Source organism: Leucopleurus acutus, assembly GCF_964270905.1.
Source record: "Leucopleurus acutus genome assembly, chromosome: 1".
Taxonomy (NCBI): Eukaryota; Metazoa; Chordata; class Mammalia; order Artiodactyla; family Delphinidae; genus Leucopleurus; species Leucopleurus acutus.
The window spans coordinates 135,180,368-135,205,507 of NC_139142.1; the positions used below are offsets into that span (position 1 = coordinate 135,180,368).

The following is a 25,140-nucleotide window of genomic DNA, read 5'->3' on the forward strand; positions in this document are numbered from 1 at the left end:
ATGTGCTGAGTATAACTTCATCTCATAAGTTCAGCACATTACTCTTCAGTACTTAAGAAACGTATTTGAGGGAATTCCCTGGTGGTCCAGTGGTTAGGACTTGGCGCTTTCACTGCCATGGCCGAGGTTCGATCCCAGGTCGGGGAACCAAGATCCTGCAAGCCACGCAGCATGGCACAAAAAAAAGAAATGTATTTGAATTCTGACACTCTTTGTTTAAACCTCAAAAGCAAACTAGTTTTCTTTTTTTTTTTTTTTTTGGCTGTGTTGGGTCTTCGTTGCTGCACGGGCTTTTCTCTGGTTGTGGCGAGCAGGGGCTACTCTTCGTTGCAGTGCGCAGGCTTCTCATTGCGGTGGCTTCTCTTGTTGTGGAGCACGGGCCCTAGGCGTGCAGGCTTCAGTAGTTGTGGCACACGGGCTCAGTAGTTGTGGCCTGTGGACTCTAGAGCGCAGGCTCAGTATCTGTGGCACACGGGCTTAGTTGTTCTGTGGCATGTGGGATCCTCCCCGACCAGGGCTCGAACCCGTGTCTCCTGCATTGGCAGGCAGATTCTTAACCACTGCACCACCAGGGAAGCCCCGCAAACTAGATTTCTATAGTTGAAAAAAGTTGCTTCTGAAATGTGTCCAAAATAAATTTAACTACTGGCAGATGAACGTATTCAGATGGTGAGTGAAGGGTTCCCCTCAGAGTGTTGACTTGTAAATTATTGCTGGGGACTAAATAAAAGTTTTTCCATTTTTTTGTCAGGTCCAATAAAGCACTGGCTGATTCTCTGGATAATGCAAATGACCCCAACGATCCCATTGTCAACTGGTTGCTTCGATCAATGGCTACACAAGCCATGTCTAACGCACTGTATTTCTCCACTGGATCATGTGCTGAGGAAGAGTTCCATCACTATGGTGAATGATAAAATTTTATTCTGTGTACCCATAACCTTGAGCAAGTTGTTTAAAAAGTATATCTTTTTGTTTATTTTGATTTTTTTGGTTTATTTTTGAAGGTCTAGCATTAGATAAATATACTCACTTTACCTCTCCGATAAGAAGATACTCAGATATTATAGTACACCGACTGTTAATGGCAGCCATTTCAAAAGATAAGAAAATGGAAATTAAGGAAAATTTGTTCAGCAACAAAGATCTGGAGGAATTATGCAGACATATCAACAACAGAAACCGAGTAAGAGGGAATTTTTAATTCTCTTACCCATCATCTCTTTTGCTAACAGAAAAGCTTTATTGTATAGTGGAATGAAGAACCGTATATTCTAGCAAATTAAACTCTAGAATTATTCCAACCAACGAAATAATATGAAAAATCATAAAGTTTGTTGAGTAGCTCTCAATACATTTACAAATGTTCTGAAGTGACTTAATGTGGATTTATGAGATTTACCACGGGTTAGATGTTTTTCCCAAAATGTAGAAATGTGAAAGATTATTATTATCTTACTACCCAAAGATAATAACAATTCTAGACAATTCTTTTTATTTATAAAATTATCCAATCATACCTGCTGTTTGTAATCTGCCTTTTTTCACTTAACATGTTATTGATAGCACACCATGTCAATATAGTTACATCATTGTTTTAGAAACTGCTTTGTATTCTATTTTATATTGTTGCTAGTGGCCATAATGTTGTACAGCTTAGAACTAGACCATTTGGTGATACATAAGATTGGAAGCCGCCTAAATGTTTAACATTATTTTCTGTATCCAGGGTTCTAGTTTGATACTGTGCAACATTATAGCCACTAGTCATGTTGGTTTAAATTAAAAATTCAGTTCCTCAGTCACACTAGCCACATTTCATGTGCCCAACAGACACGTGTGGCTTGTGGCTACCTATGGGACAACACAGATACAGAACGTTTCCATCACTGTAGAAAGTTCTGTTAGGCAGCACTGTTCAGGCAATCTAGTTTACAACCATCCTTGTGTATACACTTTTACAGACTTCTCACATTTTGCCTGGATAAATTCCTGGTAATAATGAATTGCTGAGTCAAAGGGGCTGCACAAATAAAACTTTCATACCTATTACTAAATTGCCCTTCAGAATAGTAGTTCTAATTTGTACTTCTACCAGCAGGATTTTGGTAGGACAGACTTGAAAATAAAGGTAAGACATAGACCTGGATACTTTTCCTCTTCCTGTATGAACTATAGACAGTTTTTAAATAACAAGTTGTTTTCTTAAAAGAATTTTCTAAGACATTTTTGAGGGAATGATAAAGGTCCCTCAAATTTGACTTAATTCATAATAGAGAAGAATGTTTGTATTAATAGTTTTCTAGAACCTAGCCTTTTTTAAAAGTCATTGTTTCTGTGGGAATATGAAGCCCATGTTTCTTCTGGGGATGTCAGGGAAGTCCATCATCATGCTTTGGGGTTGTGCTTCTTCTTACAGGCAGCACAGCATTCTCAGAAGCAGTCTACAGAGCTCTTCCAGTGCATGTATTTTAAAGACAAAGACCCAGAAACTGAGGAGCGTTGCATAGCTGATGGGGTTATTTATTCAATTAGGACAAACGGTGTGCTTGTGTTTATACCAAGGTATGTTATTTCTAACACAATAGTTATTAAGAAATCATGGTTAACCTTAAAGTATAGACATGGTATATAAATGGTACATTAGATGTAATTTATTAAAGCATTTATTTTAGCAACTGTTTTGTAGTTATCATATGTACATAATGTAATACATAATTCATTATGTAAGTATAAATGGATATTAGAATCTAGTACATCTGTATCAGTCTTAGAGTTTTACTTTGTTATTTAGCAAAACATTTTGTTTTCATCTGCTCAGTGAAATAGATATTTGGAGGTAAATCAGATGAAAAGTTCTTTTTTTTTTTGGAAAAGTTGTTTTTAATCTGTAAGAAAAACTAGCATTCTAGATAAGTATACAAAAATCTGCATACTAAGAATATATTATCTCTGGATTTTTATTCTGACAATGATTCAGGTTTGGGATTAAAGGTGCTGCTTATCTAAAAAATAAAGATGGTTTGGTGATCTCATGCAGCCCAGATGGCCATTCTGAATGGAAACCAGGATCCCTTCAACGATTTCAAAACAAAATCACCTCTACCACGACAGGAGGGGAATCTGTTATGTTCCATTTGTTTGACCACGTAACAGTAAGTCTGTATTTATGTTAAGTATTGCTTTCACTGCAAAGAACAAAGACTGTGATTTAGTAATATGCATTTTCTCCTCTATGACAGGTGAGAATATCTGTACAGGCCTCACGTTGCCATTCTGACACAATAAGGCTTGAAATAATAAGCAACAAACCATACATGATGCCAGATACAGAACTTTTTCAGCAGAGTTCCCTCTTGCTAAAGAGTGATTTAGTGAAAGAAGTAACTAGATCAATGGAGGAAGCTCAGCTTGCTCAAGAAGTCAAAGTAAATGTCATCGAGAAAGATTATCAAAAATATTGCCAGACAAAGGGAAGAAGCCTGTACACACTTCTAGAGGAAATAAGAGACCTGGCTCTCCTGGATGTTTCCAACAGTTATGGAATATGAAACTCTTCTTACTTCATTAAAAGACCTTTGTCTTACGTGAATGTTTTACCTTCTTTTAAACATTAAGATGTAATTTTCTGCATCACCCCATGTCACCCAATCCCTGAGTGGGATTGGGTAGATATTTCAGATATTTGTGAAATATTTTCTTATCATTAATTTAAGTTGCATGAAATAAAGTACAGTTAGGTCACTATGGAAAGTGGTTTTTCAGAGATAAGTAGATACTGAATCCTGGCTCTGCAAATCATGTTGCTGGTCTTGCTAATAAACCCAGAATTGACTTTTGGTTAGCTTGTCTCAAATCCATTCTTTTATAGTATTAATTTTTCCAGTAATTGCTACATTTGGGTCATAGGCCCCTCTGACATCTGCCAGATTAACTTTTCAGTCACCTTCAGATAATAAGCTCCGTCCTGTCCACGTATCCACTTTAAACTCCCTATTTCGTATTTGACTCAGTCACCCCTGCTGTCCCCAGCACCAATTGGGGATAGGGCTTAGGGAGCCGGGTGGGGTGCACAGGGTAAGGTCTGTTCTCTCAAACCTCCATTCCCACCCTCTCCTTGGATGATGAGTTGCATTGGACTTGCCCTTGCTGGAGACTTGTTACTTAGCACCATTACTCTGCCAGTCTTCCCCCAAAAAAGCAACCTTCCCATGTCCTAGTTTGTAAAAACTAGCTTTGCCTTTCCCTCTCCCCCATGGGAATCTCCTGCCGAGAACCAGACCAACCTCTAAACTTGATTCTCAACGTGGTACTTTCTATCTGCAACTACCCTTCCACCAAGTTGATAAACTCAGGCAGGAAAAACTCCAATTAGGTCCTCCCACCACGTGGCCCTAACACTTCAGCCTCACATTCACCATTCCCAAAGCTCTCATTTCCTAGATTTTCATTTCTATGTTATTGTACATGTTCTTCCCAATCCTTGGCATCTCCACCGAATCCTCCCTACGTGCTCTGTGTTCCCCATTATACTTTGCAAGTTTCTCTCCAACTAACTAGTCAGTAAGGTACCAAGGAGCATGTGAACTTCCCCAGCACCTATGCAGGCCAGGCAATGTACCAGCTTTTCACGTGACCCTTTAAGTATTAAAGTGACTCCTCAAAAGACATGTAAACACATATAACAACTGTGAACATTTTACCAAAAGTGTAAAGTGTAGAACTAAATAGCAATGAGAAACTTTTATAAAGCCTCTAGGGATAGTTTGTGAGCTTATTATTTAAAAAAAAAAGAACATTAGCATTTATTACATATTTACATCTTAAAACACCACCCAATTTAGTAAAAACAGGGCATTCAATGGCACACTAGCAGTTGAAGCTACTTATTAACTACCAATCATTTTTACAAGGTCATACCCATATAAAAATAAACACTAAGGAGAATAAACAAAGTGGATAAGAAACAAGTATAGATAATACCAGATTTTAAACAGGAATCTATAAAAGTTTCACTATATAAGGATTTTCACTCAAAGTAGGCAAAATGCATAGTCATCTCAAATTTGGAAGATAGCAAGTTAATAGATTTTCTCATTTGAGGCCTATCCAACCTCAGTAACATTTCAAGATGAAGCTTTAACTTACTATTATGTATTTTAAAAGGACTGGTCCAGTTGCATTTTCTCTATTTTTAATTCCTCCTCTTCATTTACAGTATTGGCAGCAGCATCATTATGTGGATTGTCTAGAAGGTCTTTGTTAAATCCATTTGATTCTTCCTCCTTTTGCTCCTCACCTGTACTACCCTCTTCAGGTGTCTGTGTACTGGGCGTGTTCATTAACAAGTCTGCAAGAGAAATCATTATTATTCATTACAAGCACCTGATCCAATCCTACCTAATACAAACTTCACATGTTTAAATCAGTAGAGATGAAATCTACGATCACTTTAGTTAATGTTAATTATGATAACTTTCTTCCAAATAAAGCCATTTTTATACATGTATAAAATCCATTCAAAATGCAAGTCTTGAACTCAGACTTTTGAATCAGTCAAATGCAACTGTTCTCATTTAAAAAATCACAACTACTAGATAGAAGTTTTTAAAAATCAAATGTTCTTATGAGATGTATGTCAAAGTGATCTACAGTAAAGAACATTTAAGATACTCATTTCTAGTGAAAAATTTTAAAGTCATATATTATAAATATCTTTTGTTTAATTTTTATTTTTTTTGGCTGCGTTGGGTCTTTGTTGCTGTGCACGGGCTTTCTCTAGTTGCGGTGCATGGGCTTCTCATTGCGGTGGTCTCTCTTGTTGTGGAGCACGGGCTCTAGGGCGCATGGGCTTCAGTAGCTGTGGCACAAGAACTCAGTAGTTGTGGCTCATGGGCTCTAGAACACAGGCTCAGTGGTGTGGTGCACAGGCTTAGTTGCTCCATGGCATGTGGGATCTTCCTGGACCAGAGATTGAACCCATGTCCCCTGCACTGGCAGGCGGATTCTTATCCACTACACCACCAGGGAAGTCCCTTAAAGTCATATATTATAAATAGAAGATGAGCCTTAAAATGCTTATTGCCACGTAAACTTTGATAATGACAGCAAGGAAGAACTGTCATCAACAATAGTTGTATCTTCATTAAATTTTTCACAAGGTAGTACAAAACATCCATTTGTTAAGTTAAAAGTTAAATCCATCCTGGACTTCCCTGGTGGCACAGTGGTTAAGAATCCTCCTGCCAATATAGGAGACACAGGTTCGATCCCTGGTCTGGGAAGATCCCACATGGCGTGGAGCAACTAAGCCCATGCACCACAACTACTGAGCCTGTGCTCTAGAGACCACGAGCCTCAACTACAGAAGCCCGCGCTCTAGGGCCCATGTGCTGCAACTACTGAGCCCACGTGCTGCAACTACTGAAGCCCATGCGCCTAGAGCCCATGCTCCGCAACAAGAGAAGCCACTGCAATGAGAAGCCTGCGCACTGCAATGAAGAGTAGCCCCTGCTTGCTCCAACTAGAGAAAGCCCACGTGCAACAACAAAGACCCAATGCAGCCAAACAAAAATAAATAATTAAAAATTTTTTGAAACTTAAAAAAAAAATTAGTGCTTGCTTCAGCAGCACATATACTAAAATTGGAATGATAGAGAAGATTAGCATGGCCACTGTGCAAGTATGACACACAAATTCGTGAAGCATTCCATATTTTTAAAAGAGTCATGTACCACAATGTTCATTGCAGCACTATTTACAACAGCCAGGACATGGAAGCAACCTAAGTGTCCATCGACAGATGAATGGATAAAGAAGATGTGGCACATATATACAATGGAATATTACTCAGCCATAAAAAGAAATGAAATTGAGTTATTTGTAGTGAGGTGGATGGACCTAGAGTCTCATACAAAGTGAAGTAAGTCAGGAAGAGAAAAATACCGTACACTAACACATTTATATAGAATCTAAAAAAAAATGGTTCTGATGAACATAGGGACAGGACAGGAATAAAGATGCAGACGTAGAGAATAGACTTGAGGACATGGGGAGGTGGAAGGGTAAGCTGGGACGAAGTGAGAGAGTGGCATTGACATATATACACTATCGAATGTAAAACACCTAGTGGGAAGCAGCCACGTAGCACAGGGAGATCAGCTCGGTGCTTTGTGACCACCCAGAGGGGTGGGATAGGGAGACACAAGAGGGAGGAGATATGGGAATATATGTATATGTTTAGCTGATTCACTGTGTTAAACACCAGAAACGAACACAACACTGTAAAGCGATTATACTCCAATAAAGATGTTAAAAAAAAAAAAAATCATTCTAACTGGAAAAAAATCCTAATAATACCACTGAATAAGTTTCACTTGAGAATTTCATTATTTTGGGTGAAACTTGTTTTACAACATGTAATCTTCACTACTTACTGTAATTCCTATTTTCCCATTTCAAAAGGAAAAAACTGGATTGGAAATTGACAAAGATAAATGCGACTGTGCGTGCTTCATTCAAAACCAATTTGCAATTATTTTTAAATATAGTTTTAACAAAACTTGTCTAGTTTCCAAATCCACAGTCTGTTTAAAAAACAGCAAATTTTAAGGCAGTTTTAAAAGAGACAAGGAAATCAACAAGAAATCAAACATGATGGCTCACAACAGAAGTGAAACGCTGCAATAAAAAGCATTTTTGGACCTATTCATGTCACAGCAAATGGCTCTAAAGTCCTCAATGGGTACAAAGAATTTTATATGTTTAGGAAAGTACCACAGTAATGTTTTAATTATCATAAAGATAAAATTCTATGTCACATGTTTTAAGGAGTCAGGGAAGAATATGTTTTCGAAAGATCCAGAATCAATTTTAAATGATTAAAACAATTTTTTAAGAGACACTCAGCTACCCAGAAAACCGTCCTGGACGCATATATTCTTTGAGGATTCCAGCTAGCTCTCAAGCCCTCTCTCTCAAATATACATAAGCTTAATATACTATATCACATTTGTCTATTCCTAGAGGTATTTTATTTTGGGGAAGAGTAAAGAAGTTAAAATTTCTAACATGCCCTTGATATATTAATGGTAGCACATAAAATCCAGCATAAAATTTACCATTTCCTAGGGACTGACTACTACTCAGTAGCTTTGCCTGTCTTCTTTCCAAGGCCAGTTGTTTATTTCTCTCAATTCTTTGTTGTTGTTCTTCTGTTAGGCTTCTACTCGACTCAGAAGCAAACTTTGCACTTTCAGATGAGTTTGTCAGAAAGGGATCTAACTCGGTAGCAGTTACACCATGGCCATTATTTTCCCCTACTTCATCTGCAGTAGAAAAGAAAAAATTAGTACATCTGTAGTGTTAAATTAGTTAGAAAAAGAGCTTATGCAGCTATTAACTGAAAACCAGTTTAAAGCAACAAGGTGCCAGACCTGAAGAAACAATTTGTGAGGTATGAGAATGTTACAAATACATGCTTGATTCAAACAAGTAGAAGGAATATTTATTAATCACTTTAAAGAGGCATTTTAAGTCAAATGGAATACTAGTTTAAAAACATGCATGAACAGAAAGCAAAAGTTCTTAGTTGCTAAAAAAAGAACTTAAAGAATCCAAAGTATATCCTTGTTGTGTTTTTCTTTTAATTTATTTATTTATTTTTGGCTGCGCTGGGTCTTTGTTGCTGTGTGCAGGCTTTTTCTCTAGTTGCGGCGAGTGGGGGCTACTCTTCCTTGCGGTGTGCGGGTTTCTCACTGCGGTGGTTTCTCTTTTGTGGAGCACAGGCTCTAGGTGCGCAGGCTTCAGTAGCTGTGGCTTGTGGGCTCTAGAGCACAAGCTCAGTAGTTGTGGAGCACGGGCTTAGTTGCTCCACAGCATGTGAGATCTTCCCGGACCAGGGCTCGAACCCGTGTCCCTTGCATTGGCAGGCGGATTCTTAACCACTGCGCCACCAGGGAAGCCCTATCCTTGTTTTATATTAAAAACATTTTAGTAGCTTGCCATATTGTCTGTATGATACACAGTAATGATTTTATATAGGCTATTTTTTGTGTACGGTAAGACTGAGACACAAAGTGAAAAAGGGGAAGAAATTTAGAAATCTGTGGACATATTTCCAAGTTAACTTTTTAAAAAATTCAGTGCTCTCTACATGATTAGTCTTAATAAATTCTTAAAGCCCTGTACACCAGTTATCTCAAAGTAGGATGTTCCTAAAATGATCCACAGGGTATGAAAAGTAAATACTAGATCTTCCATTTATATTTCATTTAAGAATTATGAAAAATTAAGTTTTACTAACATATTTAAAAGAACTGGCAGTGACAAACTATCACTTATCCATATGACAGCTAATCATCTGGTCTGTAAGCTACCTTCAAGACAGCAAGCTCATACTGCGGAAGGGTGGAATTGGGTCCTCACTCATTTTTTAATTTCAGCATACTATGATATATAGCTAATTCTGACTACCCAGTTAAGCAACCTGACATACTATCTATTTTAACCAAAACAACCCTAACAAAATGCACAAGTGGCAGCTTTAAAAGATTTCTGCAAAATAACAAAACACCTGTAGGTAGAAGATAACAGAAGTACAAGCAAGAACTAAGAAGATGGCAAAGCTGACACTTCACCTTCTCTCTGTATCATTCACATTATGGTGTTAAAAAAATAATAAATAACCTCATCAGATCTGACAAGTAGGTAAAAAAAAACTTCATTATCACCAAGACCACCATTTGAAATGAGTTTACAATTACTCTCCTTGTCCTATGCACATATTGTACAGTGAGGTATTAGCTAATGCCAGTAAAAACCATCACAACTAGCAAAATATTTAAAACATAAATACAAACCAGTGAGGTTTAAAAATCATGTATTTAATCCAGCATTTTACAATCTAAGCCCCTTTTGAGGTTTCTTCCTTAATAGTGAAAGACAGAAAGCCATACACTTTTCCTTCCTGATATGGAAAAAAATGTGTCAAGAAACTAAAATACATTCCTTTGTCAGGAAATATTGATGGAGTACATTTAGAAAACATTGCTGGAAAAGTTAAGAAACAAGTATTAGAACCAATTATGCAATATGCAGGATTTCTAATATGCTTCACCTTATAGGGCTTATAGGATTCTGAATTAATAGTAATGAAATACATAAAAAACTATTCAATACTTTTCTGTGAGCCATGAAAGGAAAGATCTCTTCAACAGTAAATGACCTCTTTAGTACAAACAATATCTTAACAGAAAATCCATGTGAATATAACCACTTTTGACTAGGATAAAGGTGGCATTAAAAAAAATTAGAACCACACATGGAATTCATTCACTGCCACATTCATAGGCAAGCTATTGTGGCAAAGAAGCTAAAGCCAAAAATAGTCAATGTGCTACAGGATGCCATCACTCTGGTACATATAAACTAACAGATAAACAAACTACATAATAACTAAAAGGAAATAAGAGCTATTTAAAAAAAGCATAGTGAAATCAGGAATGGGGCTGGGGGTCCAATTTTAACAGTGTGGTAGGGGAGACTTCACTGAACTGACATTTGAAAACAGTTTGACGCGGGTGAGAGAGTTAGCCATGCAGATTTAGGGGCAGGAGGGAGGGCAAAAGACAGTGTTCAAGGCAGAGTGCAAAAGCCTTAAGATAGAAATATGCCTGGAAGGCTCAAGGAACAGCTAGGATGCAAGTGTGGCTGAAGCAACGGAATAGTAAAGATACCGTCAGGGAGGCAAGAGGAATGGGATGAGGACACAAAAACAAGATTCTATAGGGCCAAGTAGGACAATATAAAGACTGTGGCTTTTACTTTGATTGAAATAAGGAGCCACTACAGGGCTCTGAGCAGAGGAATGACATGACAACACGTGCTAAAAATATAAAAACTGACTAATTTTAAGTAAAACGATTGAAAAGGGGCAGATGAAAATTTGCTAGTAAACTTCAACAAAAGTCCTTGCACTGGTGAATGAGACTGAAAGATGAATACCAAGATTTACTAAGTGCAGTTAATGATGCTCTACTTCCATTTGGGTTTATGCATCTTAGAAAGGTTAAAACCAAGATTTGGGAGAAAAAACTGAATCTACAACCAAACCTTCAAACCACTGATCAAAAAGTATTAGCCCAAAATTTTTGGTAAAAATTATTCAGTAGAATATTCAATCATATTGTTCTTACTTTAAAACTGCAATGTTAAGGTCAAAAATGTACATTATATATCATATCAGTACAGCAGTACATGTATTAGAAAAATAAAATGTTCAAAACATTTTTACTGTTGTAGTGCCTCATGCAAAAGTCTGGAGACTATTCTCTTAGGATACAAAGAAAACAGATTCAACAACAAACAAGGCTCTCTGATACAGGCTTCCTCTATGTACCCTATACCGCAACTTGCCTGTAATTCCATGAATGGTGCCACGTTCATTTATGCCTCTGCATAAGTGGCTGCCTCTATCCAAAATCACCTCTGCCTAACTTCTACTGCTTATCATTTAAAGTACTTGTGATACCTCCTCTGTGAAGCTTTCCCCTCTCCTACCAAGCTTTCCCTTCCCCTAGGTAAAAGTAACCGTGTTCTCCTTTGCCCCGTACACTATCCCCTGTTCATCTCCAATTTTAAAAGAATATTAATTAAAAAACAAACAAACAAACAAACAAAAGTTCGATAAATAAGCTAACTGACCCAGTAGTATATGCTGTGGGATTTAGACTCTAATAACTAATTCCTTTCCATCTATCAAATCCCATGCCATCAATTCGTACCATACCTTACCAAATAATTAAATCTTGGATTTTTTAAATCACAATCCTTCACACTTTTAAAAGCAGTTTATAAATAATTTTGGGGGATTCTATATGGAGCCTGTATTTTCTGCTACATCTATTAAATTTTTTAGAAACAAAAAACAAACATGTATGGAGCCATCGCACAGAAAATCTGATAACTATACAGACTCTGTCGGCAGGAACCATATGTTTTGATGTGTGTGACTGCCTATGGTTGCATTGTACAACTAACAAATGCAATCAATACCAGGAACAGTCACATAGGTCTAACTAAAGTCCTACATACAAGATCTGTACTCTTGTGTGAGATGTGACCTATTTCATCATCAAATTGTTCTGCCTAATTCCTCAGAGCCACTTTTTTTTTTTTTTTTGCGGTACGCAGGCCTCTCACTGTTGTGGCCTCTCCCGCTGCGGAGAACAGGCTCCGGATGCACAGGCTCAGCGTCCATGGCTCACAGGCCCAGCCGCTCCGCGGCATGTGCGATCTTCCCGGACCAGGGCACGAACCTGCGTCCCCTGCATGGGCAGGCGGACTCTCAACCACTGCGCCACCAGGGAAGCCCCAGAGCCACTTTTTTATAATGGTGGACATGTATATGAACACTGTATCTTGTCATATATTTTTATTAGCAAGCACTACAAAGGATCAATGGGTCATCATCATGAGTTCTCAAAAGCTCATGTTCTGTGGCTAAATATATTTTACAACATCTCTTAATGGCATACTACCATGTCTTTAAGAAACAAATATCATGCACAACATTCTAGACATACCAAGGCATCTTAACTCACTCCTATTTACTGTACTTTAATTATATATTCAAAATAGACTAAGAACCCAGTCCTGTAACACTGCCTACCCCAACTAGATCCATTTCTAAAAGCAAAATTATTATAAAGTAGATAAACCTATATTCTTACCATTATTGCTAACAAAATCTTCATGTAAAATAGGGAGATCAAGTCGAATTCGTTTTAAACAGGTCTGAAAATAAAAAACATTTTTACATTTTCACTTAGATTTGGGGGAAAGCGGTCATTGATTTTATTATTAGTTTCAAAAAAAGTTGTTCAAATAGCTACTATTAGTTCCTTCTCTCTACTAAGACTGAAAATGAAGACCCCCAAAGAGCTACTTAGCCTCACTAATCTATCCTTATACAATTTAGCATTGTGAATGATATTCATAATGATCTCAACACCTACCTGAACTTCCTTTTTATTTCCCAGATATTCAACTCTGTCAATAAAATCTTCAAATTGCAGTTTAGGGAATAGCCTATGCGCCCAGTGCTCCATGTGTCTGATTAGTGTCTTCAAGTCCTCAGCCTGGAACATAAAAATAAAAATGCTAAATAGAAGACTCATTCTCAAAACTGACCTTGTCAGCAGATTTTAGAACTGAATAATAGTATCAAAGTCACGTGTCCTTTTATATTTATAAGGTTAATAAACTTTTAAAGAAACTTTAAGAAGAAAAATATTTATCAAGGGCTTAGAGCAGGTGTCCCCAACCCCCGGCCATGGACCGGTCCACGGTGGGTTAGGAACTGGGCCACACAGCAGGAGGTGAGCAATGGGGGAGCAAGAGAGCAAAGCTTCATCTGCCGCTCCCCATCGCTCACATTACCACCTGACCCATCCCCCACACCCCTCAGCACCCCTCGTCCCCTGGGAAAAACTGTCTTCCACGAAACCAGTCCCTGGTGCCAAAAAGGTTGGGGACTGCTGGCTTAGAGGGCTGCAGTTTAATAGCACTGGATAGATTTTTAAAAATCAGAGGAAAACAGAAACCCAGTATGAAAACTTAATAAAAGTTAAAAGACAATCACATGTGTCTTTTCAGACCTATAAATACTTGAAAATAAACTTCAATAAAATATGGCAAGATATCTTTTAGAAATAACTATACAAACTGACAGGTCTCTAAACAATATACAGAAAGCACTGAGAATCAGCTCTGTGAAAATATATTCAGAAATCCCAAGGGCAAAGTACCAAAGACTAGCAAGAACAGTGTAAACATTCTCAGACCACAATACCTCTCTATATTTGAAATTTCAATTTAACATTAAAAAAATTTTTTAATGAAAATGAAAAACAAAGTTTAATAAACTAGAGTAATAAATGAAAAAAGTTTCAAATTCCTGATTTTACTGTACAATATTTTTTTATTTTCTTATAGTATTTTAAAACAGGAGACTGGTTAAAAGCTCTGGATCAGACTGCATAGATTCAAATCTAAATTCTACCACTTAATAGCTGTGTGACTTTGAACAAATCACTTTACCTCTGTGTGCCTTTTTCTTCATGAATAAAACGAGAACATACACACCTCATTGGGTTGTTAGGAGGATTAAGTAATACAAGTAAAGTGCCTGACACAAAGCAAGTCCTCAAATGTTGGCAAATATTGTGTGGTGGTATATGATCTTGTCTAAGAAGCTAATGGTTAAAATAATCAACGCTACCAATAACTCAATATGTAATGCTGAGAACATAATGTCATTTCATTCTCATTCTGATAAAAATAAAAGTTCTTTCAAAAGTTCAATCATCAGGCTTCCCTGGTAGCACAGTGGATAAGAATCTGCCTGCCAATGCAGGGGATACGGGTTCGATCCCTGGTCCAGGAAGATCCCACATGCCATGGAGCAACTAAGCCCGTGTGCCACAACTACTGAGCCTGCACTCTAGAGCCTGTGAGCCACAACTACTGAAGCCCACACGCCTAGAGACCGTGTTCCGCAACAAGAGAAGACACTGCAATGAGAAGCCCACGCACCGCAACGAAGAGTAGCCCCCGCTCGCCGCAACTAGAGAAAGCTCGCGTACAGCAATGAAGACCCAATACAGTCAAAAATAATAAAATAAAAATTTTTTTAAATTAAAAAAAAAAGTTCAATCACCTATGACCATTTTCCAGTTGTTGGGGTAGCTGATCAGCCACCTCACAATATCACATTACACCCAAGGTACAGAGAAGAGAAATACCTAAATACAGTGTGAAGTCCCAAGTTATACATGGAGAAAAAAGCATCGAGGATTCAACTTTGTTAGAAAATAGTAGAATTTTCAAAGGCAAAGTACAGAAGACTAGACAAACTCAGAGCCCAACCTCACCCAGTGAAGGAACACAAAATATTTATCCTTTGTATTAAGTTTAAAGTACTTATTATGAAAATGATGAAGAGGTCATAAATTCAAAGCACCAATTCATCACTACTACCTGAAAATTTCAATAAGAGCAATGAATTAACCGAGCTGGGCATGGTTTTAAAATATCTTGATTTATGTTTAGTTTTGTGGCAAAATAGGACACAGACTTATATTCTCTCTTCCTGTCCACCGAAACTAAGCAAGTGTACTACAATTTTCAGCCTCCCAGGTTTGAAATCTTGGGATTAATTTTTACTTTTGTACCTCCCAATCACCTCCAAGTATTATATATTGTTCATCCCTCTACTATTACCCTATCCAGGCTATTTCACCTCATTCTGCTGGTAGTGAAATAGCCTCTGAATTGCTATCTGCCTCCAGCTGCTTCCCTCTTTCCAACTATCCTGAATACCACACCAAGATCATGCTCATGCTGTGTTAATGTTACTCTAGCTGGGCCGTGAAATGGAAAGTCGAGGCTCTGCCCTTAACCACTCGCAGTGGAGGCTTAAAACTCTAAAACTCTGCTTCCTTCACTAGATAACGGGACCAACAACTACCCCAGAGGTTGATAATGAAAGAGTATAATTGAAAATACTTCATAAACTGCAAAGCTCTACAAAGATATCATCTGCAAAAAATTGTATCTGCACGCTACACAATTCAAAGAGAATTTTTAAATGTACGTTTGTGCGGAGATTTACAGTTCCTAAATGTCTTCAAATAGTGTCCTTTCTACTACATCATAGTTTCTAAAGAGATATGATGATGAATGATGGTATCTGTGAAACATTCTAAGATTCCTAAGAACATGATAATGGGCCCACAGTCTTATTGATATTTTAAAAAACAAAGGTCTAAAATAAAAATCAGACACTTCTTACCTCATGACCTTTACCTTTGAATTTTGCCTTATCAAACACATGCCTTAATGCTGGAAGCCCTCTCTCTGAAATTAATCTGTGAATAGAAATACGTTTTAAATTTCAAGTTTTCTAAAGCCATCAAGGCCAAACCAAGACCATAAGAAGAAAAAAATATTAACTACTGAACTGAGAAAAATGTCTGATCTCCAAATCATCCCAACCAAAAGCCTGTAACATAAAAGGAAAAAAATGATGGAAAGAAAAGTATAAATATTTAAGGAAATAGTAAATGTACCTCTCAGCATTCAGCTTGGGTATATTCCTTTTAACTGTTCTCTTTGGAGGTACAGGAACAGGTGCTCCTCTCCCTAACTCTGGTGAAATATACCAAGATTTAATATTACTTAAGTAATTTAAGCCTCATTTATAAAATGTATCATTTCTAAGCTGTTAGATGGATAGCTGAACATGGACACCACTTTGGAACCCTATACAGACCTTCTTCAGGTTCAGCTCCTTCACCATCTTCTCTCTCTGGAGAGGCTGGAGGTGGGAATGGAGGAAAAGTTTCATCTTCTGTATGCTCATAATCTGGTAGGTCAATCAAGCCATTCTCCTGTGGTTCTAGCATCTTTTCCTCTAGGGGGGAAAAAAAGTAAACATGTTTATGCATCTAAGTAGTCTTATTACACAGTTAAGTTCCACTTGCAGCAAAATGCATGTGTTTCAGTCAGTTAAACCATATTTCAAACTCACACATCATGAACTGAAGTGAAGAAGATAACAGTTATGGAAAAAAGAACAAAGTTAGAAATTAGAACTGAGTTCTAATGTAGACCCTACCACTAAATAACAATATGATTTTGAGCAAATAATTTTACCTCAACTGTTGAGTTTCCCCATCATAAAATGATGATTTTAACTTTTCAGAGGGTTTCAAACTGTGGTCCAAAGGGGTGTGAAATAGGCAGGGTACAATACCTCACCCCCACTTCAACCAGAGAAGCTTTTTAAAAATACTGTTGGGAATTCCCTGGTAGTCCAGTGGTTAGGGCTCTGTGTTCTCATTGCTGAGGGCCTGGGTTCAATCCCTGCTCCAGGAACTAATATGCCATAAGCTGTGCAGGAGGATGGAAAAAGGAAAAATAAAAATATTGTTTACATATTGGTTTTCTAGTAAGGTTTCCTTTGAAGAAATGGAAATAATCCTTAAGTTGGTAACTTGAAAGAATGCTTTTCAGTACCATCTTACTTGACCTCTCAGAAACATCTGACACTTCTGATCAGTTCCTTTTTCTGGAAAAGTGTTTTTGTTGACTCCTGAAACACAGTACTCAACTGGCTTTCCTCCCTTCCTGGACACTCCCCCTGGATCTTCTTTGCAGATTCATATTCCTCTAACCTGGTCAGTTAGTATCCAAGACTTCATCCTAGGCCCTCTTCACTCAGTTATGCACATGGTTTTAATTTATAGATGACCCATTAATTTTTTATCTCCACCTGAGCATCAAATCCGAGCTCTAAATCCCTACTTCTCATTTTACAGCTCTAAAATTTCTCAAAGGCACCTATAACTCATCATGTATAAAACCAACCTTCTAAATTTTCCCAATTCAATGAATGACACCTATCCAGCTATATATCAGAAACCTGCAAGTCATCCTTAACACTTCATTCCCCCATCCTAAATACCCTGTCCATTTTACTTCCAGATTAACCCTTGAGTCCGTCCATTTCTCCCTATTTCCACAACCACTTCCTAACACTTCTTGTTTGGTTTACACCATTACTCCTATCCATTTTGCCCTTTCAATCCATTCTCCATATTACAGCTAAACTGAACTTTTGGAAATGTCAAGCTGATCACATTACTGCTAGGCTTAAATACTTCAATGGCTTCCTACTGCTCTTAGGATAATGATAAAACTCCAAGGCCCTGCAGGGTTTAGCACTTTCCTACTTCTCCAGACTTACTTCACACCATTCTCCATGCTTTTTCTTTCTATCCCTCAGGCCACTAGACCTTTACAAAAGCTGTTTCCTATCTTGAAGGCTCTTCTCTGACTCCTAATTTCTTTCAGATCGCAACCGTCACCTCAGAAAAGTCTCCCCCAATTTTCCTAAATTAAATCCTCCTATGACAAGCATTCAAAATGTCAAGTACAAGTTTTGTAGCACTCACCCAGTTCCAATATTAGTTCTATTTGTGTGATTATTTGATTAATGTCTGTCTCCCATCATAGACTGTAGCCCTAAAAGGGCAATGACAAGGTGGGTCTCTGTGCTCCTCTACTGTATCCCCAGAAGTGATATACAGCCAGTGCTCAAGAAATAGCTGTTGACCTTGGTCCTCCCAACTCGAACTAGCAGAAAACCTGAGCAGTTCTGCAGCCCCAAAGGAGGGCACACCTCCTAACGCCTACTTCAAACGTGGCCAAGAGGGAAATGCACAGGGAAGGGGCTCCTGGAGGGCAAGGCTGGGACCCTGGAGGAGGGGAACAAGGGGGTGGCCCCGGAGAGAACTGAGGTGGCCAATTGAGCTTTCTCATTTCACGTAGCCCAGGAATCCTCACTATGCAAATCCATGTGTTTCCTGAACTCAGATGGTGAGAATTATTTTTAGTGCGTTCAGGTCATGGGTAGTGTAATGCATTACCCAAATCTATCAGATTCCTGAGTCTGGGATAACATGAGAGTTCATGAAGGAAAGATATCTCAAAAAATTATCTGAATCTGTTCAGTTCCTGAGTTTATGGATAGTGAGAGTTCTGATGGCAATGATACTTGTAATTCCTGTCTAGCAGGATTTAATAACTGTAGTGGGCCACTAAAAAAAGAAAGAAAGAATTTGGGTTTTTTAAAATATTTATTTATTTATTTGGCTGTGCCGGGTCTTAGCTGCAGCACTCGGGATCTTCATTGCGTCATATGGGGTCTTTACTTGCGGCATGCGGGAGCTTTAGTTTCAGCATGCAAACTCTTCATTGCCATATGTGGGATCTAGTTCCCTAACCAGGGATTGAACCTGGGCCCCTTACATTGGGAGCACAGAGTCTTAGACACTGGACCACCAGGGAAGTCCCTCAAATAATTGATGAATGGAGGAATGAAGAATTCCAAAGCTTCCCCAAAACTGTAAAACTACTGGAGCTAGAGGATCTCCAAAGTCTCTCCAATTCTAAACTTCCAAGACCACAAGTACATAAAAAAAAAAACAAAGTATCAACCATAGGTTTTCAAAATTGGAAAGGCAGTTAAAGGTCATATTGAAGTTCCTTCGGTTAAGTAAAAATGAAAAACACATTTTTCATTTTTACCAAGAAATTTTTTGAACAACGTATTCACCATTTTGTTCCACTACCTTCTGCCATTTTTCAGGTAACTTCATAATTCCATCTTCCCAAAACTTTTTATCCTTCTGAGCAAAGAACTGCTCCAGGTGCCTTTTACAGTCTTCCAGGGAATTGAAATTTTTTCCATTAAGAGAATTTTGTAAAGACTGAAATAAATGTAAATCCGAAGGTTCAATGTCCAGTGAATATGGTGGATGAATCAGAACTTCCTAGCCAAGCTGTAACAGTTTTTGCCTGGTCATCAAAGAAACATGCAGTCTTGTGGTATCCTGATGGAAGATTATGCATTTTCCACTAATTCTGGACTCTTTTCGTCAAGTGCTGCTTTCAGTTGGTCTAACTGGGAGCAGTACTTGTTGGAATTAATCTTTGGTTTTCCGGAAGGAGCTCATAATGGAGGACACCCTTCCAATCCCACCATATACACAACATCACCTTCTTTGCATGAAGACCAGCCTTTGGTGTGGTTGGTGGTAGTTCATTTCCCTTTCCCCACGATCTCCTCCATTCCACATTATCGTACAGTACCCACTTTTCATTGCCCATCACAATTTGTTTTAAAAACGGAACGTTTTCTTTACGTTTAAGTAGAGAATCGCATGCGGAAATATGGTCAAGAAGGTTTTTCGCTTAACTTATGTGGAATCCAAACATCAAAGTGATTCACATAACCAAGCTGGTGCAAATGATTTTCAACGTCACTGGTCTACCTGACCGTGGAGCATCATTCAGCGAGAAATCTCCAGCACGAAACTTCACAAACCACTTTTGACACGTTCGATCGGTCACAGCACCTTCTCCATACGCTGCACAAATCCTTTTTTATTTTTCAGTGGCATTTTTACCTTTCTTGAAATAACAAAGCATAATTATGCCAAAAGTGTTGCTTTTTGTCTTCCATCTTCAACATCAAAATGGCTACACAAAAATTCACCAATTTTGATAAGTTTTTTTTTAAATGCACATTGATATTTCATTGTTTCAAATGAAGTTAAAGACAACTAAGAAGCACTACTAGCGCCATCTTGCAGAAAAAACGAACTTTTGGGCCTCATTCTATCAATAGTTAAGCCTTCTGGGAAGAAATGGGGCTCACACCTTTGAAGCCAACAGGGAGCTATGAATGAGATAACAGGGCACAAACTATATTAAGTGTAACAATGCAATGCAAGAAACCAGCCAAGCCTGGGGTAGGACTTGTCAGGAAACTTGTAGTGAATAAGATAACTCTGTCTTCGGCTTCCCTGGTGGCGCGGTGGTTGAGAGTCCGCCTGCCGATGCAGGGCACGCGGGTTCGTGTCCCGGTCCGGGAGGATCCCACATGCCGCAAAACAGCTGGGCTCGTGAGCCTTGGCCGCTGAGCCTGCGCGTCCGGAGCCTGTGCTCCGCAACGGGAGAGGCCACAACAGTGAGAGGCCCGCGTACCGCAAAAAAAGATAGCTCTGTCTTTAACTTCTTGACAATGGTTGCCTAGTCTCTTTTTAGACATTGATTAAGGTCTCTTCACTTCCTCCTCTAGTCCTCAGACTCGCAGAAGAGTGAAGGTAACAAAAAAATTTAATATCCAAATTCGTTCCCAGACCCTTAGGTGTCCAATGCCCAACTTTTTCTAAGTCACCAAAACAGAAGTCCCTGTCGCTAGGAAGTCCTACCAAACTGACTCAATGACCTCCTTGCTACCCAGCCCTAAAACCACAAAACTTCCCATCCCATCCCTCTTCTCCGACCTCCCTTCATCCTCACTCCCCTGTCTGTCCTCTCACTTCAACCACATTCATTCATTCATTCAACATTCACAGGACGCCTCCAGTGTTTAGAAGCCCCGGTACAGAAACTGGAGATATAAAGATCTATCTGACACACGTTCCCTTACACTAAAAGGCCTGGTTTAGAGAGAGACAGACCCGAAACGTAAACAAGAAGTAAAAGCGCCGGCCCTGGTCCCCACCGACCTCCTCTCCGCACAGGTCGCAGCCGGTCAGGCCTCCTTCCTCTCCAGTCCCGATCAGCCCAGGTCCGTCTCAGTCATGTCCTCCTGCTTTCTCACTCCCTCCTTGCGACTTCCCGGCATCCCCGCTCCCCAGCCTGACTCCCTCGGCCGGCTCTCCCCTCGGGAACCTCACTCTCCCGCCAGCCCGCTCTCACCTCGAGCCGACTGCTGTAGGAACAGCACAGGGATCCGCGCAGCCGGGAAACGGTGTATCTCGCGAGACTCTCGCGAGAAGAGTCCTTGGCTTTTGGCGCCAAAAGCCTGGGCGGTGCCTACCGGACCCACCTCCCCCAGGTCCCGCCCACCCACGTCTATTCCCACCTTTCCGGCGTCCGACCCATCCCGCACTGCTTTCCCTACCGCTTCCGCCCTCACGAATTCTTCCGAGGAGTTTAGTCTCCTTGTCCGCGTGATGTTCGTGTTCGTTATGCACTATGCACTTCAGACTTTGGAAGTAGATCTCAGGTTTTTAGAAAACTGGGTTGTGGATGGAATATAAAGGATGGAGGCAAACAGAATTTGATGAGAAACTACCGATTCTTCAGAGTTACTAACAAAATTCCTTGAACGTAAGTGTTCTATTAATTGAATAATGAGCCGAGAAAAGAGGCAGTAAAGAGTTAGTGTTAGGATTGTGGGCACAAAGAAGAATGTCAAAAATGTGTTACCTTTAATTTTTTTTTATGTGAGTCCAAATATATTCGTGCAATATATATTTGCTTGCACACACATGCACACAAAATAAATATATAAGTAAGTGGAGATGGGAACTGTACATACGGGACAGGGTGGGATGGGGACTTAACACCATACTTTTTTGGAACATATAAATGTGTTAACTAATCAGAAAACTAAAAAAAGTTACCTTTAGCACCTATAGCATCAAGATTTGACAGACCAAGAAGATGAGTAGTGTTTGCTACATTCTTTCTCTACTTTTCTGTAGCTTGAAATATTTCATTAAAATTATAGAATAAATATGTGAAAAGAATAAGAGAAAGTAAATTGCAAGCTCTATCTAAAATTATGTATGCGAATATGTATATGTACCACATTTTCCTTAATTTTATGGTTTTATTTCTATAAATGCAAGATAAAAAATATTAAGCAATTTACAATATTAACATTACTTTAAATGGGAAATATGTTAACTTCAAGAGTCCGGGTAACTGAGGCAAGAGGCATTCTTCTAATTATCCAGTAAACAGTCTATATTCTCCACTTTATGTCTAATAAAATAAATATAAAAGCACTTTGAGGGAATTCCCTGGCAGTCCAGTGGTTAAGACTCAGTGCGTCCACTGCAGGAGGCATGGGTTTGATCCCTGGTAGGGGAACTAAGATCCCACAATCTGCCTGGCCAAAAAAAGAAAAAAAAAAGCACTTTGAGAAATTAAGAAGTTATATGCCACCCCGCCCCCCAAAAAAGCCCAGAGCTGAAGCTCTGAGGGTTTGAATCTCAGTTTCATCATTTACTACTTGTTGACATTTGTGCTTCAGTTCCTTATTATTAATAATAGTATCTACTTCATAGGGTTATGAGGAGGATTAAATGATAGTACTTAATAAATGTTACCTATTATTATCCATATAATTTGTAAATTGTTTGACCCTTTTAGAAAATGTAAAGGCTTTGGTAATTGATCGTAAGTCTGTGTGAATATAACTACCACAGTTGTAAGGCACTGGCATATTAATGTCTAAGACTGTCCTCTTTTTCATATGTGAGGAATACTAGAAATATATTTTCCTTAACAATTGCACCAGAAATATAAAAAAGAACTTTCTCATAGACCATGTCATTAAAACTTTTAGAACTGTTTGATGTTTTTAGAAGTGAATAGTGTTGAAAACACATGAGGCTGTCAGTTAGAGGAGCTACAGATGGAATTGGAACCTCTGTCTTCAGTGTGGTCGGGTTTCTCCAGTATTGCCTCAACGAGCTGGGACACCGGGTCTATATGCTGAAGAAGCTTGACCCTATGGGACAACAGACCTGCTTGGCCCATCCTGTTCGGTTCTCCCCGGATAAATATTCTAGACACCAAATCACCATCAAGAGACACTTCAAGGTGCTCATGACCCAGAAACCGTGCCCCATCCTCTGAGGATCTTTGAAAATTTCATGTCTCTTCTGCCTGCTAGCCTTCGAGAGACTTTCTGAAACCAAGCTCTCCAATCCGTGAGCCTTGAAGCCTTCCTACGACCCTTGCTCTTTGGAATCCAGTCTCATCATTGCCTTTGATCATGCTTGTTGTGAGGCAATGATGGTAGCATCCCCTTTAAAGGGAAAATGTTTGAATCTTTTCATACTTCGAATCACTCCCAGGTTATTAAAATGATTTGAAAGAGCTAAAAAAAAAAGAGTGAATAGTGTTAAAGGAAAAATAGACTATCAAAGAACAAGGATTGAGTATAGAGTGTAAAAGTTCTTCTGGAAAGCTGGAAACCCAGTCCAGAGGTGAAGTTTGAAAGAAGAAAAATGGGGTAAATCTTTTAAAACTAAAAGACCATGAACTATTTCTAAACCACATTTGAAAAGCAAAGTCTCTGTGTCTTATCTATTGGCTGGTGTTATTTGGGCTTATCACTTAGGTAAGTACTGGACTGGCTGGTGGTAGTGATTTGCTATGTACTTGAGGACTCCATCTCAAGACTGTGGCATCAACTTGCCCCTGCCTTGTACATAACATGCCCAGGTTGGGATCGTATCACCCAGTTGGGTCTGCGTCAGCATTAGTAATCAAGGTGACGAGCCCAGGGATTTTTTTTTTTTTTAACAAGCAAATATTTTGGTGTGTCTTTATTTTTATTTTTTATTTTTTTAACATCTTTATTGGAGTATAATTGTTTTACAATGTTGTGTTAGTTTCTGCTATATAACAAAGTGAATCAGCTATATGTATACATATATTCCCATACCCCCTCCCTCTTGCATCTCCCTCCCTCCCACCCTCCCTATCCCACCCCTGCAGGTGGTCACAAAGCATGGAGCTGATCTCCCTATGCTATTCGGCTGCTTCCCACTAGCTATCTAATTTACATTTGATAGTGTATATATGTCAACGCAACTCTCTCACTTCGTCCCATCTTACACTTCCCCCTCTCCATGTCCTCAAGTCCATTCTTTACATCTGTGTCTTTATTTCTGTCCTGCCCCTATGTTCATCAGAACCATTTTTTATTTTAGATTCCGATATTTGTTTTTCTCTTTCTGACTTACTTCACTCTGTATGACAGACTCTAGGTCCATCCACCTCACTACAGATAACTCAATTTTGCTTTTTTATGGCTGGGTAATATTCCATTGTATATATGTGCCACATCTTCTTTATCCATTCATCTGTCAATGTACACTTAGGTTGCTTCCATGTCCTGAGCCCAGGGATTATTAATTAGGATCTGGTCAGCTACAAATAACAGAAAAACTAAAACTAAATAAACTAAAATAACAATAAACAAGGTAGAAAGTTTGTCTCTCACGTACAAGAAGTTTGGAGGTAGTAAGTTCATAGTTGGTATGGTGCTCCATGGTGTTAGGAAACTGGTGTCCTGTTTTCTTGCTTTACCACGTGAGCATTCCATTCTCAAGTTCACCTTATTTTCTGAGATGGCTTCTAGAGCTCCAACTGCATTCCAGTCAGCAGGAAGGAGGAAAGAGAGAAGGGCATGACTCAACATTTTAAGAATGTTTCCCAGAAGATGCATACGACAATTCTGGTTACATCCAGAATGTAATCTCATGGCCACACACAGCTGCAAAAGAGGCTGAGAATATAGTCTTTATTCTTGGTGGTCATGGCCCAGTAAAAACTCAGGGTTTCTATTACTGTGGAAGAAGGGGTGAAAAGATGTTGGGGGAAAATTAGTAGACTGCCACACACAATAAAATAGAAAAAAATAAATGAATGTTTTTATTTTGCAAATCTAGAACTTTAGAGTGTTTCCAAAAATATTAAGAA

General features: G+C 38.8%; 3 protein-coding genes across 7 annotated transcripts in view; 2 read left to right on the forward strand and 1 right to left on the reverse strand.

Annotated features, from left to right (window-relative positions):
* Positions 1-3,551, forward strand: part of DIS3L (DIS3 like exosome 3'-5' exoribonuclease) — a gene marked incomplete at its 3' end in the record, with an annotated part of 33,990 nt that extends 30,439 nt beyond the window's left edge. For 2 of the 3 annotated variants that reach the window (XM_082853819.1, XM_082853821.1), the window contains 5 exons: positions 752-906; positions 1,008-1,186; positions 2,420-2,565; positions 2,981-3,155; positions 3,243-3,551. In XM_082853819.1, the coding sequence (XP_082709945.1) occupies positions 752-906; positions 1,008-1,186; positions 2,420-2,565; positions 2,981-3,155; positions 3,243-3,551 (964 nt within the window). The remainder of the gene's footprint in view (positions 1-751; positions 907-1,007; positions 1,187-2,419; positions 2,566-2,980; positions 3,156-3,242) is intronic. The other variant, XM_082853820.1, reaches the window with a different exon arrangement.
* A 1,598-nt stretch (positions 3,552-5,149) lies between these two features.
* TIPIN (TIMELESS interacting protein) lies at positions 5,150-21,379 on the reverse strand. Of its 3 annotated transcripts, XM_082853935.1 has the most exons (9): positions 21,334-21,376; positions 19,899-20,037; positions 16,334-16,474; positions 16,131-16,209; positions 15,854-15,929; positions 13,017-13,139; positions 12,732-12,795; positions 8,121-8,327; positions 5,150-5,350 (listed from the first exon to the last, which is right to left on the reverse strand). In XM_082853935.1, exons 3-9 carry the CDS (start codon positions 16,464-16,466, stop codon positions 5,160-5,162), a joined length of 873 nt encoding a protein of 290 aa, XP_082710061.1. In that variant the 5' UTR covers positions 16,467-16,474; positions 19,899-20,037; positions 21,334-21,376; the 3' UTR covers positions 5,150-5,159. The 3 variants fall into 3 exon arrangements, with proteins under 3 accessions (XP_082710061.1, XP_082710062.1, XP_082710063.1); XM_082853936.1 differs by lacking the exon at positions 19,899-20,037 and having other exon boundaries at positions 21,334-21,379; XM_082853937.1 differs by lacking the exons at positions 19,899-20,037; positions 21,334-21,376 and adding an exon at positions 21,141-21,311.
* Positions 21,380-23,034: 1,655 nt separating this feature from the next.
* Positions 23,035-23,286, forward strand: LOC309968963 (H/ACA ribonucleoprotein complex subunit 3-like; the record flags this gene model as incomplete). The annotated part of the gene is made up of 1 exon (XM_082850463.1): positions 23,035-23,286. One exon carries the CDS (start codon positions 23,035-23,037, stop codon positions 23,284-23,286), a length of 252 nt encoding a protein of 83 aa, XP_082706589.1.
* Between the last annotated feature and the right edge of the window lie 1,854 nt (positions 23,287-25,140).

Bases quoted from the DNA above. Each gene is read 5' to 3' on its own strand.
- TIPIN (XM_082853936.1), bottom strand. From the start codon at position 16,466: ATGCTAGAACCACAGGAGAATGGCTTGATTGACCTACCAGATTATGAG. The intron at 12,796-13,016 runs GTAGGTGTTGAG...TTTTATTTTCAG, and splicing joins GAAATAAAAAGGAAGTTCAG to ACCTGTTTAAAACGAATTCG. The intron at 8,328-12,731 runs GTAAGAATATAG...TTTCTACTGCAG, and splicing joins AGATTTTGTTAGCAATAATG to ATGAAGTAGGGGAAAATAAT.